The following is an 18267-nucleotide window of genomic DNA, read 5'->3' on the forward strand; positions in this document are numbered from 1 at the left end:
ATCTTTGTTTTATGTTTTTCTTTAAATATAAAATATTTCACAGTTTTTTTTAAGGTAATGAATTTTTTAAAGATTCATGTATTTATCTGAAAGGCAGACAGAGAGAAAGAAGGAGAGAAACACAGAGAGAGATAGTCTAAAGGCTGGTTCACTCCCCAAATGCCCGGAGCAGCCAGGGCTGGGCTAGACTGAAGCAAGGAGCCAAGAACTCCATCCTGGTCTCCCACCTGGTGGCAGGGACCCAAGCACTTGGGCCATCTCCTGCTGCCTTCCGAGGCCTGTTAGCAGGAAGCTGGATCAGAAGTGGAGCATCCAGGACTCGAGCTGGTGGTCCAGTGTGGGTTGCTGGCATCACAGGCCTCAGCTTAACCCACTGTACTTACAACATTGGTCCCAAAAGCAAATTTTAAAGTGAAATAAACATGCTTTGGGCATTGTTTTAAGATCCCATTTGAGCTACACTATATCTACTACTGGAACAAAAAAGGTATTTCACTTTGTTCCAGCAAATACTTGCTGAACGTTCAGTGTGTGCTGAGGTCATGCTGGAGACCCACGCCCATGTGAATTCTGAGTTGGCCTTTGCTGAGCTCAGAGTCCCCCAGGGATGCCAGGCAGGTAAGGAAGCCTGCCATGATGGCAGAAGTCCATGGTCAGGGCAGGGTAGGGGGCCCCGGATGGCGGAGACCGGCTGGGCTGGCAGCTGCTCAAACCAGATGGCAGCTGGGTTCTCCCAGGAGTGAGAAGCGGAAGGGGGATTGGAGGGGATGAGAGGTTGGCAGGGAGACCACCAGCCATGAGGCAGGAGGGCAAAGAAGGGCTGTGATGGTCCATGCGGGCACTGGAGTTACAGGGTAGAGAAGAGATACAGGGGGACGATGAAGAAGCCAGCTGTGGCCAGAGGGGAAGGACGTGAGGCAGGTGCAGGGAGTGGCTGCATCACTAGAAAGGGGCTCAGCTTCCCCCTGCTGACGGGGAGCCGGAAATCCTGCGTCAGGTGCAGTGAGAACGCTGAGTGACGGCTGGAGAGCTCCACTGCTCCAGGCCTCGCTCATCCTGCAGGCTCTGGCCGGCCTGGGCTTGCCCTGATAAATGGAACAAGCACAGGACTCTCCAAAAAGTGCTCCCGCTGCAGGAGCCCTGCAGTGCCAGGAGTGACAGCCTCCAGCCTGCTTGGACGTCGGCATGGCCTTGAGGGCCACCCAGGCCTGCTAAACACACAGACACCATCTGGTTCTCTCATGCTTGCTGGGCTTCCAACCAAAGACGGTCTCCGGCGTGTTTCAGTCACGCACAGCCCAGAGTGTGCCTTCCTCTACACTGTCCCATTCCAAGCTCCATGAAGTCCACGGCTTTCCCAGGCCTGGCCAATCAGCATCTCCTAGGACCTCGGAGGCCTACTTGTGTGGTGGGGATTGCCTCTTAGTACCTTGAGTCTCCCCAGAATAAACCTAACAATGCTGAAGAGGCCGCAATGAAGATCCCCTAGTGTGGACATCAAAGAAGAGGTAGCAGGACCCTGGTGGTAGCAGAGACACCAACGATGGCCAACCTGCATTGTCTCAGTCTGCCGCTAACCAGCCGCCTTGTGTGGGACACTTACCCTCTCTGGGCCTCAGTTCTGTAAATGATGATAAGCATCCTACCACCTCATAGGCTTCAAGCAGTTAGACAGATGCGGAGGAAACAGCTCCTCGCACCCAGCAAGTGCTGGATCCAAGTTGGATGCTGCCCTTTTTTGTTCATTATAGAACTTGAGTCTCTGTTCCTTGCTAGTGAAAAGAGCTAGTTATAAAGAAAAATAATGCTTTTTTTGTTTTTTTGTTTTTTGTTGTTGTTGTTGTTTGTCTCTTTTGCAGCAAAACCTATGTTATTCCTTTGCAGTGCAGCTGCCCTGTGGATTTTGAGTTCCACATCACCTTGCTCGAGTCTCATCAAGCCTTTGTGATCGAGCCAACGTCAGGTAAGGAGCGGCAGCGCCTCAGGTGCTGTCACTTCTCGCAGTTCTCGGATCACAGAGAGGATGGGAAAGTAGGTCTCAAGTCCTAAAAAAAGAATAAGCCACATTTGACTGCATTGCTGTATTTTGGAATGTATAAGCATAGCGAGTCTTACATATCTGACGTAGTGTGAATTGGAATTGGACACTGGGGAATAAGGGCACTTTTGAATAATTTGGATCGTGCAGACCATTTATAATAATGTCCAGGTAACTTTCTTTCAAGGTCGAAACTTGAAATGAGAAATTAATCTAATCTTGTTCTAATTTGGGCTGCTGACTGTGTCCTTGGTTTTGCTGTTGCCTTTTAATTCTGTCTCAGAGATAATAGAAATATCCTTTCTTGGCCGGCGCCGTGGCTCAATAGGCTAATCCTCCACCATGCGGCGCCGGCACACCGGGTTCTAGTCCCGGTCGGGGCGCCGGATTCTGTCCCGGTTGCCCCTCTTCCAGGCCAGCTCTCTGCTATGGCCAGGGAGTGCAGTGGAGGATGGCCCAGGTGCTTGGGCCCTGCACCCCATGGGAGACCAGGAAAAGCACCTGGATCCTGGCTCCTGCCATCGGATCAGCGCGGTGCGCCGGCTGCAGCGGCGGCCATTGGAGGGTGATCCAACGGCAAAGGAAGACCTTTCTCTCTCTGTCTCTCTCTCTCACTGTCCACTCTGCCTGTCAAAAAAAAAAAAAAAAAAAAAGAAATATCCTTTCTTCCCCAGCTTTCAGAATCTCAGTGGTGTGTCTAGTGAGTTTGTCTCCTGCATGGTGTAGATGATCTGCCTTGCATGCCCCAAAGGACACACAGGTCCCTGTGGTTTTAAAATGGGTCCCTTTGCATTTGAAAGTGAAATTGTACACCTGAACTGATTTCTGCCTTCCATTTTCAGTCTCTTGATATTTAGGTCTGGGATTCAAATTTAAATATCTATATTGAAATATATTTAAATATCCACAGTGGATGCTGAAGCAGTTTTGTTGTGTTTTAAGTCTGGATATTCATTTATCGATAACTCACATCTTTGCGAGTACATATTTCTGTCAAACAAACGTTCAAAGAAGAAATTTTGAATTAATTCTGATTTGTGAAATGCAAAGAGATTGTTTTCTGGAGAACCAGGGACTCTACTGAGATTTTTTTCAATAGAAGGTAACCACTATTTATATTGCCAAAAAAAAAATAGGGCTTCATTTTCTTTCCAGAGAGAAGAGGTTTATTATTTTCAGGTGTTTGGGGCTTACAAAGAAGGGAACATAAGTGGTTACTAAAATTGTACTGAACAAGATACTATTTCAGACTTTAAGAGTAGTTGGTATTCTCACAATAGACTTTTCGCTATAATAATGAGAGTAAAACTTAGAGGTTGTTGTACACCAGCCCCTCTTCTACGTGGGACATGTGCACACCTAATCTGTACCACAACCGCAGCAGGAGGCACAGTTGTTATTTCCATCTCGCAGACATAGAAGTGAGCCACAGACGGCTTACCTCCCCGTCTCAGGTCATGCCATTGTACATGGCGCAGGCGGGACTCGAACCCACTCTGGCTTCAAAGCCTCTGCACCACCGCATAAAGCACAAATCGGGGTTCCAGTTTGGCTTGGAAGAGGTTGTAAAGATGGGTGCTACAAGGTGTGGGGGAAGCGTGAGCTGGCTCCTTGGTCTTCGCCAAGGATCTGTCTGGGGAAATAGAGACCTTGCAAGAAAGTGGAGACACTCCGGCCCCATCCTGCACCCCCTGTCCTCCCTGGAGCACTGGGATTTGTGTCTGGGATTTGATCTCCAAGACTGATCCAGGTAAGTCCCCGTGAACGGACATGGTGAAGGCCAGCGAAGGGTTGGGGATACTAGGCCTCGAACAGAGAAAGGCATGGAGGCAGCACTCGGGCACTGTGGCGCGGTGAAGGAGTGGACTTGGGGCCAAAGGGAAGAGCTAGGACCCACACATAGGCAGAGACGCCCGCAGGTGAGCTTGGCTGCTTAAGGAGCTGGTTCACCACCGCTGAAGACTGGTGGGAATTTAGCAAGGAGGAGTCCAGCACCAGACGGGGGGGTGAGACTGGCTCAGCGCCCCAAGATGTTGAACAACTGGGAAAGCAAAAAAGCCCAGGGGCCCGTTCCCTGGTGGCTGGGAGTTAGCAAGTCTGAGAAGGGCCTGGTTGCCTGTACTTTGAACAGTGGGTCTCATGGGGACATTCCTCCAAGCAGTGTTTGGGTGCTTGATCTGTGGGTCCCGCCCACCCAATTGGGTGGGTCCCGCCCACCCAATGACCTGTACCTCTGTGAAGTTCCAGGGACAGAAGGGAACCATTAAGATTTCTGTGCAGCCCTGACAGGTGCTGTTCTGTGGATAGGTCCGTGTAGCTTGCATTGTGCAGGGGCAGCCAGGGTGGGTAGGGTCAGGAGGCCAGGAAACCGTGGCGTTGGAACAAAGCAATGCAGGCCTTGAGAACTTGCACAGAGCCGGTGTCCACAGCAAGGAAAAGCAGAGAAGTTGGAGAGTGGATGGCCTGGCCATGCCTCTGTGTAAACCTGCATCCCATGATAAACAGCACCGGTCTACCCAAGGGATTTTGAAACATGCCCTGTTCAAATCCCAGGCTCAGTAAAGATAGGCAGAATGCACTAACAGCATCCATGAAGTACTTTAAAAAGTACTCTCCCCAAGTACTCGGATGATAAATTGCAGTCAGCGTATTTGGACACACACATGTGAGGTGTCTGGTCTGATCCACTGGACAGTTTTCTGTGGTGTTCTGGTGCTTGGTTCCTTGCTCGTGTTTTAAATTCTTCCTTAGACTGAAATTCAATGGAAGTATCATTTGGAGTCGAGAGGGAGGTGAGAGAGAGGGTTGGAAGTGTAGGCATCACATGGGTACGGGTGGAGTGGACAGCCAGGGGGCGGAGATGAGGTCACCCAGGAAGGCTGCGTGGACACAGATGAGAAGTGGACGAAAGACCGAGTCCCGAGCACTCAGGCACTCAGAACATGGCGAAGGGACAGAGACCCAGGAGGAACATCAGGAGAGCATGCTGCCAGAGAGGGGGTGCGAGAGCGAGCGAGCAGATAAAGGCAAGCCAGGGCTCCTGGGGCTTGCGCACCCCTCACTGGCTGTTTTAAGTAATCTGCACTCCATGGACGCGTTGCTGGCCTGGCTTTTCCCACCCAGCTCGTGGGCTGGAGCCTTCTGTTTTCCTGGTAGTTATTTTATGCGGCTTCGTGCATCTCTGGATTTGCTGATCTCTGGAATTTTCCTGTGTTGGTTCCCCCACCTTGTTGTACAGACCCCAGAGCACCTTTGGCTGCTGTACTTTGGGGTCTGTAGCATTGCATGACCACCTCGTGTCACCTGCAGTTCCAAAGCCGGTGACCAGTGACCAGAGGCAGCTTGGATGGGCTCTGAGCTAATTGGTTTTCCTGGCTTCTCAGGCATCCGGCTTGACTCATAAGCCTCGCAGGTGGGAAATAGCCAGGGGCCAGGGGCCCAGTTGGAGAAGAATGCTCATGAGAAGTAAAAGCAGGAGTTGAAACTTTAAAAAAATTTCCTAAAGCACCACACCTAAGGCAGGAAGAACGATGAGAGACAGTTCACATATACTAGCTGTGAGTGAGTTCTCTGGGTTTAATTGACTTGTAACAGCACATAGAAGAAGCAGGAAAAACCAGACAGAAGAGTAGCAGTTCTCTGTGCGCAGACTGTAGAGCAGCTCCGTCGCAGTGGCGCACTGGCCCGTCTTACTCCGTGCTCGGTGTATCCTGGGTGGGAGGGAGGCAGGGCTTGCACACAATGCGGCTGGGATAATGTCAACAACTGCCTCTGTCTGCTGAGGCTTGGCCCCGTGCCGGCTGCTGCACTCAGCACATCACACGCTCTGTCTCATTTAACCCCAAAACCCTGGAGGGAGGGGCCAGTGAGAGCTCGGGGAGGGCAGGTAACCTCTGCCGGGCAGCAGAGTCTGTGTGGTTCCAGGCTCAGCTATGACGCCACACTGCGAAGTGATGCTACCAGGATGCCTTGATACAGGAGAGAAGGGGTGCGGGTATTGTGGTGCAAGTGGGTTAAGCCTCCATCTGGGCTGCCTGCATCTGCTATCACTGTGCCTGGCTCAAGACCCGGCTACTTTGTGCTGCAGGTCCAACTTCCTGCTAATGCATCCAGGAGGCAGCAGGTGATGGCCCAAGTGCTTGGGTACCCACATGGGCCACCCAGATGGAGTTCCTGGCTCCTGCTTCGGCCTGGCCTAGCCCCAGCTGTTGTAGGCAGTGAAGGAGCGAAACTTCAGATGGAAGCTCTCCCCCACATAAGTAAATGAATAAAATCATTTTTTAAAAAAGATCTAGGGAAGAGGAACAAACGGAATAGTTTCCCAGACACAGAGTTCAAGAAAATTCTGTCTTGTGAGAGAACAGAAATCAGCAATGGCTCTTAAGCAAATCTCGTGTTTTCTTCTCATCTTCCAGAGACCCAGGTGTTTCCCATCCAAGAAGACCATTTGGGCCAGCGCCATGGCTCAATAGGCTAATCCTCCGCTTGCGGTGCTGGCACACCGGGTTCTAGTCCCGGTTGGGGCGCCGGATTCTGTCCCGGTTGCTCCTCTTCCAGGCCAGCTCTCTGCTGTGGCCCAGGAGTGCAGTGGAGGATGGCCCAAGTGCTTGGGCCCTGCACCCCCATGGGAGACCAGGAGAAGCACCTGGCTCCTGGCTTCGGATCAGCGCAGTGCGCCAGCTGCAGCAGCCATTGGAGGGTGAACCAACGGCAAAGGAAGACCTTTCTCTCTGTCCACTCTGCCTGTCAAAAAAAAAAAAAAAAGGCCATTTGGTGGGGAACCAGCAGTGCTCAGTGAGCTTAACCCAGAACACAGTGGCCGACCTTGACCAAATTCAAGCCTCTGCTCTCCATCCTGGAGGGCTTGGTCCCAGAGAGGCTCAGGGAGGAGGTAGGAATGGCTTGTCCCAGTCCTTCTCCCTGCTGGGAACTTCCGTCTTCCAGGGGAGCAGAAGAGAAAGCTGACCGTGATTTCAGGAGAGAGACCCTTCTGTGGGTCCCCTACGGATGGTCTGAGGCAGACGTCATACCAACAAACAGGCAACACCAACAATAGAGGAAAAAGTGAGTTACTCTGGGTGTACACACCTGTGGGGGAAAATGGATCAAGCAAACATAAACGTTTGTTTAAAAATAGCTTTATTAAAGTGAAACAAGTTCATTATAAGAAATGGAAATACTTAAGAAAGTATAAAGTCCGAGTGGAGAAAACAGTACCCAGAATCTCAGCAACCCAGAAGTAACCATCAGGAACTTTGTCACAGACTCACCTCCATGTCGCAGACTCACCTCCGTGCATACATACAAAGAGAAGAAAGGGTGGGGCCAGACATGTGCAATGATGTGAACACAAGTTGTCGCTCCCCCTCTTCATGGAGGAACGACACTAAACCCTGCCTAGGTTTCCTATCCGAGTCACGGCACCATTATGTCGCTCCCCCTCCTCGTGGAGGAACGACACAGGACCCTGCGCTGTTCTTTTGTCTGCTCGGCCCTTCCCAGGTTTGCTGCTGGTTCTTCCCGGGTTGGCTACCGTCCCTTCCACCTCCGTGGAAGGGCGGTTCCCCCTGCCACTTTCCCCACTTCCGCGGGGGAGCTGCACACCGCCGGCTGGCTCTTCTCAGGGGCTGCTCAGATGTTCCTCAGGTGTTCCCCTTAGATATTCCTGGTGCATGGTGTCTCTCTCCTCCTTTATAGTCCTCTTCCACCAATCCCAACTCTGCTACCCACACGCCGAGTACGCTGCTCTCCTCCAATCAGGAGCAGGATCAGCTCCTGCAGCTCAGTCAATCAAATTGGCGAGAGGCAGCTGTGTAGAAGCTGTTTCCTCCTCTCCCAGCGCCATATTGTGGGAGAGCAGATGGATAGAATAAGTCTTAATTCCAGTAACTTAGTCTAGTCCGAGTTGCTCCCCACAACAAGTGAAACTATTAGAAGAAAATGGGATCACAAAATATGTAAAAATATTGTGTTGTTCTTTGATAGTGACTGAAGATAAGAGTGAAGCTGAAGGAATAGGCAAGCTGCTTTGATACAAGCAAAATTCATCTGCAGAATTTACTGCCAAAATTAAGAAAAGATAACCTGGAAGCATTAAGGGGCCAGAGCTACATCTTTAACTGCATGCCTCCACTCATGCCAGTGCCTTGGCAGTAGAAAATGGGAGAAGCAGCTAACAGGCGCGCCCCCAACAACTCCCAGTTCTGTTACATTATTTTATGTTGGCTGAGTCTTTGGGTGGATGTTCTGTTGCACACCATGAATATCACAGTTACTTGGTTTTGCTTCCATTCGATCATCTCTGCATGCACCAGTTCTTTGTTGCAGTGTCTGCAGTGTTGCAGTTCTTTTCCCAGCAGGCCTGGGGGCCACATGCTGCTTGCCGGCGAATGGCCCCCTGCTGCCTGAGATCTTGAAGGACAGCCCGGCTGGGTATAAAAGTCTTGGTTTGCAACTCCACCTGCCCCAGAACCCTGTGGCCACTGCGGATTGTCCTCTGGCTTCGGGTTTCCTAGGAATTCAGAGACTGGGATGAGTAGTTTCCCATCAAAGGTGAATTCTGGGTGCCTCTGGATTTATTTTTCAGTCTTGAGGTTAAGTAATTCACCAGCATATGGATTGGTGTTGCTCTTTAACTTTTTTTTTTTTTAATATTTATTTGAAAGGCAGAGTTTGAGAAAGAGAATCTTCCATCCTCTGGTTCACTCCCCAAGTGGCCACAACAGCTAGGATTGGGCCAGGCCAAAGCCAGGAGCCAGGAGCTTCATCTGGGTCTTCCACATGGGTGCAGGAGCCCAAGCACTTGGGCCATCTTCTGCGGCTTTTCCCAGGCACCCTAGCAGGGATCTGGATGGAAAATGGAGCAGCTGGAATACAAACCGGTGCCCATGAGGAATGCTGGCACCGCAGGTGGTGGCTTAACCCCTGTGCCACAACACCAGCCCAATTCTTTCTCATTCTACCCCCCCACCCAGGAAAAGAATATGTCCTTTTGATCTGTGACAAAGTGACTTCCATTATTTTAGGAAACTATTATTAAAACCTCAGGAATATCCTTAGGAATATTGGTCATATTGACTGTCCTTTGCTCATAACATCTGTTATCTTTTTAAAAGGCAGTGTCACTCTATGTGGAATCCCTGCTTCTACCTGCTGCATGCACACTTGTGTTTGCGATGTATGTGTCTGTGTGTGGACGTGTGTGGTGTGTGTATGCATGTATAAGTATGAGGTTTTTTGTTGTTCCTCCTGATACAGTGTCTACCTTGGTGATGGTTCCATCTCTTGTCTCCAATCATTTGTTTCCATTGTTTCCCCAGCTCTTTTCAGCTCCTCCCTGTGTGTTCCAACACAGCTTCCTTGCCCAGCATGGCTGGAGGGCGCAGCTAGGGATGAAGGGTGTAAGCCCCAGCTGGAGAGGCCCAGCGGGGGTCTGAGTAGGGTGGGAGCCCATGCAGGCTTTGACCCAGGAGGTGGTCCGGCCTAATGTATGTTTTAAAAGAGCTCTGTGGCTCCTGAAGGGAGAGTGGGTTGGAGGAACACAGGGTGGAAGCAGGCAGCACCCTGAAGTGAAGAAGGGAGCTCAAGTTGGCTTGGATGGTCAGTGGCCTTGGCCGTGGTGAGGGACACGTGCTGGAGTGGATGAGCCTTCCTGAAGGTCCGGTGAGGCTGGCCTGTTCCAGCTTGGGCAGTGGGTGGTGGGGGTGCCCCACCCTGTGCTTCCTGCAGTCACCCCACCCTCCCCAGGAGCTGTGCAGAGCTGGGCATGGTGCCTGGCACAGTGGACACAGAGCGTGTGCGTGCTGCACGCATGCCTGGCCAGCAGGTCGTGTGCTTGCCGGAAATTGAATTGCTGACCTGGCATGCTCCCCCCAGCACCCTCTCTCCTCACTCCTCCTCGACCACGCTGTAGCTCAGCCAGAGCCCCCAGGCTGCCCTGGTCTTGTGCCTGATGTCTGCGATGTTTGATGCACAGGGTCAAAAAGGAAAGGCGTTCCATTCTGAAAGAATGAGTTTGACCACTTATTTCCAGTTCCAGTCAAACTTGCTGAAGGGAGAGGAGGATTGGAGAGCAAAGTGAGTGCTGGGGTTTATCAGCCCGTAGCCCACGAGCCCCCACCTGCTGTGGCTGGGCAGAAATCCCTTCTGCCTGGCAAAGCCAGCAGGGAGCCTCAGGCTCCCGTCTCACTTCGCAGAAGGGCTGCAGGCCTGGTTCCCTGACCTGTCCCATCACCTGCACTTGGCTCTTCTGTGAAGACCTGGCCTTTGGGCTCACCCCGGGAGGCGATTGCCCCAAGAACTCAAATGGGTCAAGTATAAGTTTATCATATAGATGGTTCCTGCCTTCAGACTTTTTAATGAGAATTTAAGACACAGCAAGTTATCCCTTGCTTCTGTGTAGGACGAACAGTGGACAGGCCACACGCGTAGGACACATACTGTTACACGCCAAGCATCGCCCCAGACCCTGTCTGTTGTTTTCTCCTTTAAACCTCCCATTTTACAGATGAGAAAACTGAGGCTCGGGTAAGGCACTGAGCCCTGTGTGACAGACAAGGGTGTGAGTCATGGTCTGTAGGTCGAGGCCTTTCTCTCACCCTCACCCCTGGGCGGACGTCCTGTGGTTGTTGCCGCTGTGAGTGGATGGTTGCTCTCCCTTCTGTAGTCTGGCAAACTGGAAGCATTGTTAGGATTTGGCAAGAGCGATGTTTAAACTGTGAGGCTTCTCGTTCCCCCACTGAAGCTTAGATGGGATTTAAGCAGCTTACCCAAAGCTGCGCAGTTAGTGGAACCCTCAATCCTGGAAGATTAAAGCTAGTCCTCACCCACACTGCCGGCGCGTGGGTTAAATGGCTCGGTGACCATTTCGGGGAATGAACTCCACCTTCTGAGCTGTTTGAAGAAAAGGCTGCTTCAAAGTTAGGATGACAGGCATGATCCCAGCCATCTGTGAAATACGGAGAAGCTGGTCCCTGAGGTAGGATGCTGGGTGCAGAGGCTGGAGAGTGGCAGAGAGAGGCGGGCAGAGGCCGGTGGCTGGGGGCAGGCTGCAGTCCCTGTGGAAGGGTAAGTTCTGGCGTTCTGTTGCACAGGAAGGTGCTGTAGTTGACAGCGATGCCTATCAGCATAGTTAGAAGAGGATTTAGAGTGTCTTCATATAAAGAAAGGATGCGTCAGTTGCTCAGATCTGATCCTTGCACGGAAACAAACATCGCATGGCACCCTATCCATCTGTGCGATTTCTGTGTGTCGACTAAAGTAAAACTTTGACACATTCTAACAATATTGTAGGTGCATTGTACCCACATGTGGGCAAGAAGAAATGTTTTTAAATCGTGCCCATCCTGAACCTTTCTGTCCCCAGTGTGCTCTGATTTTTCCATCTCCTTACAGTGGCCGCTCATCGTTAGGCACATTTTGCATCCTCGTAAATCTAGGCTGACTTCACTTAGCACTAGAGTGGTTTTCAGCATTGAGACGTGTCCTCAGGATCCACATTCTGCTGACAAACTAGCATGTTCTTAGATGTTAGTTTCTCTTTACGTTCTGTTCCCCTCCCTACCCCTGCTCACCACCACCCCTCCTTGCCCTGGGCTTTAACGTTTTCCCCTGGTTACGTTGAAGGTAATGATCTGACATTGATCCCACGTGAAATTCTACTGAGGCCACAGAAAAATGGTGTGGGCTTTTTTTTTTAATAAAGTAGTCTTCTTCCAGGTGCTATTCTCTTTTTTAAAATGTGGGACATCCTCTCCCGGGCATCACTATTAGTTTTTGCCAAGCAGTGGCTGTGAGTGCTCAACAGCCCTGGGACATCTGTGAGTGTTTCCACCTGCTACAGCCCTTGCTCCATTAACAGTGATGTCAGCTGGATCCCTGTTCAGGGGACCGGTGGTTCACTCTGGCTGCCAGAGCACACCTCCACAGGGCGCCTTCTGTATTAGCCCTGGACACTGGCACATAAATCAGCCAGGTCAAAGGTCAAGGCAAACAGGGATCCTGGCTCCAGAGCTTGCTCTTATTTTAAGTTAATGAACTGGAGCAGAAGCAGCAGAATGTACATCTAAAGCCCTTCCCGAACTATGGGATCAAACCAAGTGGGTGGGCAAGGTGTTGGAGCCCAGTGCCTCATGGGGAATCAGGATTTCTGTTCAGTGGACCTTAGGTGGGCTGCTGGACCCCAGCTCCCTGCCCACTCACTCTTCCCAGCAGCGGCTGGAGCAGGTGCCTCAGAAAGACTGACTTCCAGTCTCTGGAAATTGACAGATACCCAAGAAGGTAAACAAGCTATGGGGCTTGCAGTAAACGTTGCAAGGTAGCAATTTAGGTAGCGCATGAGTCCCTGGGGCTCAGGGGAGCCTTGGAATACTGAGGCAGCTGACTTACAAGGAGGAGAAAAGGTTTGTCAGGACTCAGTGCCCTGGGGTTCCAAGTTGGAACTGCGTGACACAGGCTCTGGTGAGGTCCTGCTGAGCTGCACCCCATCACAGTGGGAGCACCTGTGTCCCCGTGTCCATCTCTTTCTTTACAAAGCTGCCATATCCACTTGCCAAAACCAGGTCTGATCACTTCCCAAAGGCCCCACCTCTGTCCACCAGAATTGGGTGAATTTTCTAGCCTCCTGGTGCTGTCAACTCTTACTTCTGGGGTTTAAACTCCTATCTGCATTTGAGGGCCAAATAGTCCTGCCGCAACAGGTGCAGAGGCAAGGAGTTTCATGCAGTGCATAGGCTGATGCAGACTCGCCAGGCTGGGTTCCTTAGTAACAGGAGGCTCATTTCAGCGAGCAGTAGGAAGGCAGCTAAAAGATCAGGAGTGAGCTTTCCAAGCCTAGGGAGCAGCAAGTCCCAAGACCCCGAGGCAGCAGGAGCTAGCATTTGGGGACAGGAGCAAAAGTCCTCTCCCCCAACCCTCTGCTCTGCCAGGGGGCCTTCCCATCCATCCTGTCTGCAGCTGGCACATCACGCCACCTGCTTCCCCGTGTCCCACTTAGTGTCTCTTGTGCGTAGTCACGACTTGACTTCATGGGTGATGTTCATTTGTTCGTTCCTTTCTGTTTGCTGTCCCCTACCAGAATGCTTGTGTTCATTGCTGAAAACAGCGCCTGGCACACAGTGGGTGCTCGGTAGATGCTTGGACATCTGCGTGAATGACGGATGTGTGTGGTTGAGCACACAGAGGAGAGGGAGAAGAGCGGGGGAGGAAGTCAGAGGAGGGGCACACGGGGAGGAGGATGTGCAGGGCACACCAGAGGGGGACTAGGCAAGGCCTCTGCAGGGGCAACAGAAAGACCAAGTACCCCGGGGTAGAAGGTCTCGTCTGGAAAGCAAACCAAAGAGTCATTAGCGAAAGTCAGAGAGAACACTCACCCTGACCACACCGACCCGTCCACCCTCCCTCTCCACTGCCCTTCTTTCCATGTTTGTGGAGCGCTTTCTATGTTCTGAGCCCCCCAGCACCAGAGGCACGAAGGAAGAATAAGGTACCATGTGCTGGTTGGCGTTAGAGCCAAAGAGAGAATCCAATTTACACAAACATATAAGGAATGGAATTATTCAGGCACAAATGTGTGTGTGTGTGTGTGTGTGTGTGTGAGAGAGAGAGAGAGAGAGAGAGAGAGAGAGACTGCTCTTCTTTGCTGCTTACAGCGATGGTGTTGACATGGTGTTGACATCTGGTAATCGTGGCTTACAGGTCGTGGTTCTGGGACTTCCTCCCTGAATTGCTAATACAGATCGATGTGTGCATATTTATGCACCTGACACAACCAAAGAATTATTCTAAAGGGTTAGTGTAGTAGCTGATAACCAAGATGGGTGTGAACCCGCAGGAGGTTGATTCAGGTGTGTTTGATGAAAGCCTGGGTGAGAATGGCAGAAGGACCCCTGCTTGCAGTGGGAAGCCTGCGTCTGTGCAGCTGACAGCCTCTTGGACCAGGGTGGCTAGAAGAGAGAGTATCCTGTTTTCTCGTTTCTCCCCTCCCAGGAATAATTCCGGCTAATGGGAAGATGAATGTGACAGTCAAGTTCACACCCTTCCAGTATGGGACCGCCCAAGTGAAAATGCAGCTGTGGATTTCACAGTTCAACTCTCAGCCGTACCAGTGTGTCTTCACCGGAACCTGCTATCCCAACATGGCTTTGCCGTATGCCTCCCTTGGAATGGCCTCGTTTATCCGGAACACGTTTTCAAACATCCGAGTCTTTCTTCCATTCTCTCTCTCTCTCTCTCTCTCTCTCTCTGCCTGGTAATGTAGAACCCCAGCAGAAAGTTATTTAAGGGGTAGATGTTTGGTGCAGTGGTTAGGGCACTGGCTGAGATGTTCACATCCCCAAATCAGAGTGCCTGGCTTTCAGTCCCAGCTCTGCTTCCAATTGCAGCTTCCAGTTATTGCAGACCCTGGGAGGCAACAGGTGAGGGTTCACGCATCTGGGTCCCTGCCTCACATGTGAGACCCAGATTGAGTTCCAGGCTCCTGGCTTTGGCTTGGCCCAGCCCCAGCTAATTGAGGGCAGCTGGGGAGGGAACCAACATATGGAAGATCACTATCTCTGTCCCAGTGCCTTCTTTTTTTTTTTTAAGATTTATTTATTTATTTGAAAGTCAGAGTTACATACACACACACACACACACAAACAGAGAGAGAGAGAGAAAGGGAAAGAGAGGTCTTCTAACCTCTGGTTCACTCCCCAGATGGCCACAATGGCTGGAGCTGCGCCGATCCAAAGCCAGGAGCCAGGAGCTGCTTCTGGGTCTCCCACATGGGTTCAGGGGCCCAAGGACTTGGGCCATCTTCTACTGCTTTCCCAGGTGCATTAGCAAAGAGCTGGATTAGAAGAGGAGCAGCTGGGACTAGAACTGGCACCCATATGGGATGCCGGCACTTCAGGCCAGGGCTTTAACCCACTGTGCCACAGCGCTGCCCCCCACCCCCAGTGTCTTCTTTACTGCCCTCTTGCCCCTTTGAGAAAATATGTCTCAAGACCTGCAAGTCTTACCAAACTACAAATATTATGATAACATATTTGAATTCCACCACAAAGGAAGGGCTTTCTGAAGTGTTGTTTCCATTGCTCTCTTTGTGAGAGACTGACTCCTGCTCTAAATTTGGCACTGCCAAACTCCATGTGTAAGGCTTTGGTTTACACTTTTTTTTTTTAAAGATTTATTTATTTATTTGAAAGTTGGAGTCACACATAGAGAGAGGAGAGGCAGAGAGAGAGAGAGAGACAGAGAGAGAGAGAGAGAGAGAGAGATGTCTTCCATCCACTGGTTCACTCCCCAAATGGCATCAACAGCCAGAGCTGCACCAATCTGAAGCTAGGAGCCAGCAGCTTCTTCCGAGTCTTCAACATGGGTGCAGGGGCCCAAGGACTTGGACCATCCTCTACTGCATCCCCATGCAATAGCAGAGAACTGGATCGGGAGTAGAGCAGCTGGGACTCTAACAGACACCCATGTGGGGTGCCAGCACTGCAGGCCAGGGCTTTTAACCCACTGTGCCACAGCACTGGCCCCAGTTTACAATTTTCTTAGACTTCTTCATTTCCATTCCCCACAAAAACCATTCGTGTTCTTCAGGAGACGTTTCTAGCACCTCGTCTCCGAGAATTTTTTGTTCTCTAATATTTACAGCAAAGATACAAAGGCTCTGATAAGAAATGGATAGTGGGGGTGGACATGTGGCACAGCAGGTTAGGCCATCACTTGAGATGCTGCACCCCACATCAGAGTGCCGGTTCAAGTCCTGCTACTCTGCTTCCAGTCCAGCTTACTGCTAATGCGCCTGGAAAGCAGCAGACGATGGCTCAAGTACTTGAGTCCCTGCTCCCCAGCATGAGAGACCAGGATAGAGCCCCCGCCTTCAGCCTGGCTCAGCCTTGAGAGCCAGGAGAGTGAACCAGCAGACAGAAGATCTCCCAAAATCTCTGTGTGTGTGTCTCTCTCTACTCTGCTATTCAAATTAAAAAAAAAAATTAGAGGGTAGCTAGGTGCCCAGGTCTTGCACATGAGAGCAGTCAGCCAGTGGATCTCACCAGAGGCTGGGTTGTCCCATGCCATGGGCCTCTATGCGTGCTCATACATAGCTGGCTGGTAACTTTGCTAACTTTGCGATTGCTAGCACATGTTGCAGCTCACGCATCTGGGCCCGTCCAGCAGGTGCTCAGCAAATGCAAGTTGACTGTCACACAGCAAAGACATTGCTGTGTTCTTACGTTTTTCCTGAAACATCCTAGAAAACAAGGGAGCACCGTGTAGAACGAGCGTGCCCTCACTGTTTCTTAATACAGTGCTTCATAGGTAGCAGTGCTGAATATGCCACGGCCGTACTACATCTCAGTCAGATAACCCGGATAGCTTCCGCCAGCTTTTAGCTGCACGGTCTCTACCTCCCCATGTCCAGGCAGTTTTCAGTTACAGAGAAGATTCCAGACCCTGGTGTAGATTTGTTTTCGAAAGAGCTTGCTGCAAGCAGTTGGCATAATCATTTTTTAAAAAGATTTATTTATTTGAAGGCAGAACCAGAGAGAGAGACAGAGAGAAAGAGGTCTTCCATCTGCTGGTTCACTCCCCAAATGGCTGCAATGGTTGGGGCTGGGCCAGACCAAAGCCAGGAACCAGGAACCACATATAGCTCTCCCACATGGGTAGCAAGGGATCCAAGCACTTGAGCCATCTTCCCATGCTTTCCCAGGTGCATTAGCAGGGAGCTGGATCTGAAGCAGAGCTGGTGCTCTCAAATGAGATGCCAGCATTGCAGGTGTGGCTTAGCCTACTGCCCTCAATCACTCTTTGACTAGAAAGAACATCATTTATGTTTGTTAAATGTAGTAAATTTAGCCATTGAAAACCAACGAGCTAGCAATGCTCTCCTGGTTGAGAATTTTTCAGTGTATCACTCATTATGTTCTTTAAGAATGCAAGGAAGAGCAACTATTGGTCTCTATATATATATACCTATATATATATTACTATACTTGAATATACTATAAAATATGATGCTGTATTTATTTTAGTAGATACTGTTATGACACACAGATTTATTTTCAGTGTAGATATAAAAACGCACTGAAAATCATGAGATGATCAGAAAGAACATAAAAATAGGAATCTTGGGGCCGGCACTGTGGCACAGCAGGTTAAAGCCTCAACCCACAGTGCGGGCATCCCATATGGGTGCCACTTTGAGTCTAGGCTGCTCCGCTTCCCACCCAACTCCCTGCTAATGTGCCTGGGAAAGCAGTAGAGGATGGCCCAAGTGCTTGGACCCCTGCATCCATGTGGGAGACCTGGAAGAAGCTCCTAGCTCCTGGTTCCTGGCTTTGGATCACCCCAGCTCTGGCTATTGCAGCCATTTGAGGAGTGAACCAGCGGATGGAAGACCTTGCTCTCTCTGTCTCTACTTCTCCCTATAACTCTGTCTTTCAAATAAATAAAATAAATCTTAAAAATATAGGAACCTTGAATTATTGGCTTGCCTACTAATTTAATATCTGTTTTAAACTATAGATTGGAAGAGTTTGAAAGATTGAATACCCTTTCCAAGAGGGTGAACGCTCCTCCAGAAAAAGCCAACATGCACAGACATTTTTGTCGCCTCCCCGCAAAGAAGCAGCCTCAGAAGATCAAGGTAAAGGGGCAGCGTCCCCCACGTGCCACTCGGAACGACAGAGCAGCAAGCTAACGAAACCCCCCTGCTCATTTCTCTCCCAGGAAATCGAGTACCAGAACTTGAGATTTCCAGTAGATTTGTCAAATCCTTTTGCGGTGGCAACTGTATTAAACCAGGAACCAGGGAAGCTGAAGATCAAAGAATTAAGAGAAGGTAACCGAGCCGCCACAGACCTCAGACCAGCCCTGGGCAGGACGTGAAAGACGACTGCTGTCGTGTTTACTGTTTACGTCCCACAAAACTCATTTAGATGGCAGATGTGCTCTGCCGTGAGAAATGCGTTTTTCTCTCAGCCGGCGACTCTGATTGGATTACTGGGTATAATCACGGTTTGCTCCTGTTTTCAGTTCTGGACCAAGGTACTGATATTTCAAAAACCAGACAGATGAAGGAGGCACTCTTCGAGCAGAAAGTGAGACAGGACACTTACGAAGAGATGGAAAACCACCTGAAGTGGTAAGTTTGAAGCGGTCAGCGGCGAGACACAGGGCGGCTGTTCTTAATGCAATGTGATAACTTAGGCCCTTGGGAGAATCGGATTTCTGTTTCAGAATGA

At 50.5% G+C, this 18267-nt stretch overlaps 1 protein-coding gene across 2 annotated transcripts in view; it reads left to right on the plus strand.

Moving 5' to 3' along the window:
- Positions 1-18267, plus strand: part of CFAP221 (cilia and flagella associated protein 221) — a 90116-nt gene that overhangs the window by 39220 nt on the left and 32629 nt on the right. The window contains exons 7-11 of one of the 2 annotated variants that reach the window (XM_002712377.6): positions 1860-1963; positions 14024-14183; positions 17549-17669; positions 17753-17864; positions 18059-18167. In XM_002712377.6, the coding sequence (XP_002712423.3) occupies positions 1860-1963; positions 14024-14183; positions 17549-17669; positions 17753-17864; positions 18059-18167 (606 nt within the window). The remainder of the gene's footprint in view (positions 1-1859; positions 1964-14023; positions 14184-17548; positions 17670-17752; positions 17865-18058; positions 18168-18267) is intronic. The other variant, XM_089329335.1, reaches the window with a different exon arrangement.

The sequence above is a fragment of the Oryctolagus cuniculus genome, chromosome 3, assembly GCF_051225735.1.
Source record: "Oryctolagus cuniculus isolate XC-2025 breed Fujian yellow rabbit chromosome 3, ASM5122573v1, whole genome shotgun sequence".
In the NCBI taxonomy this organism is placed as follows: Eukaryota; Metazoa; Chordata; class Mammalia; order Lagomorpha; family Leporidae; genus Oryctolagus; species Oryctolagus cuniculus.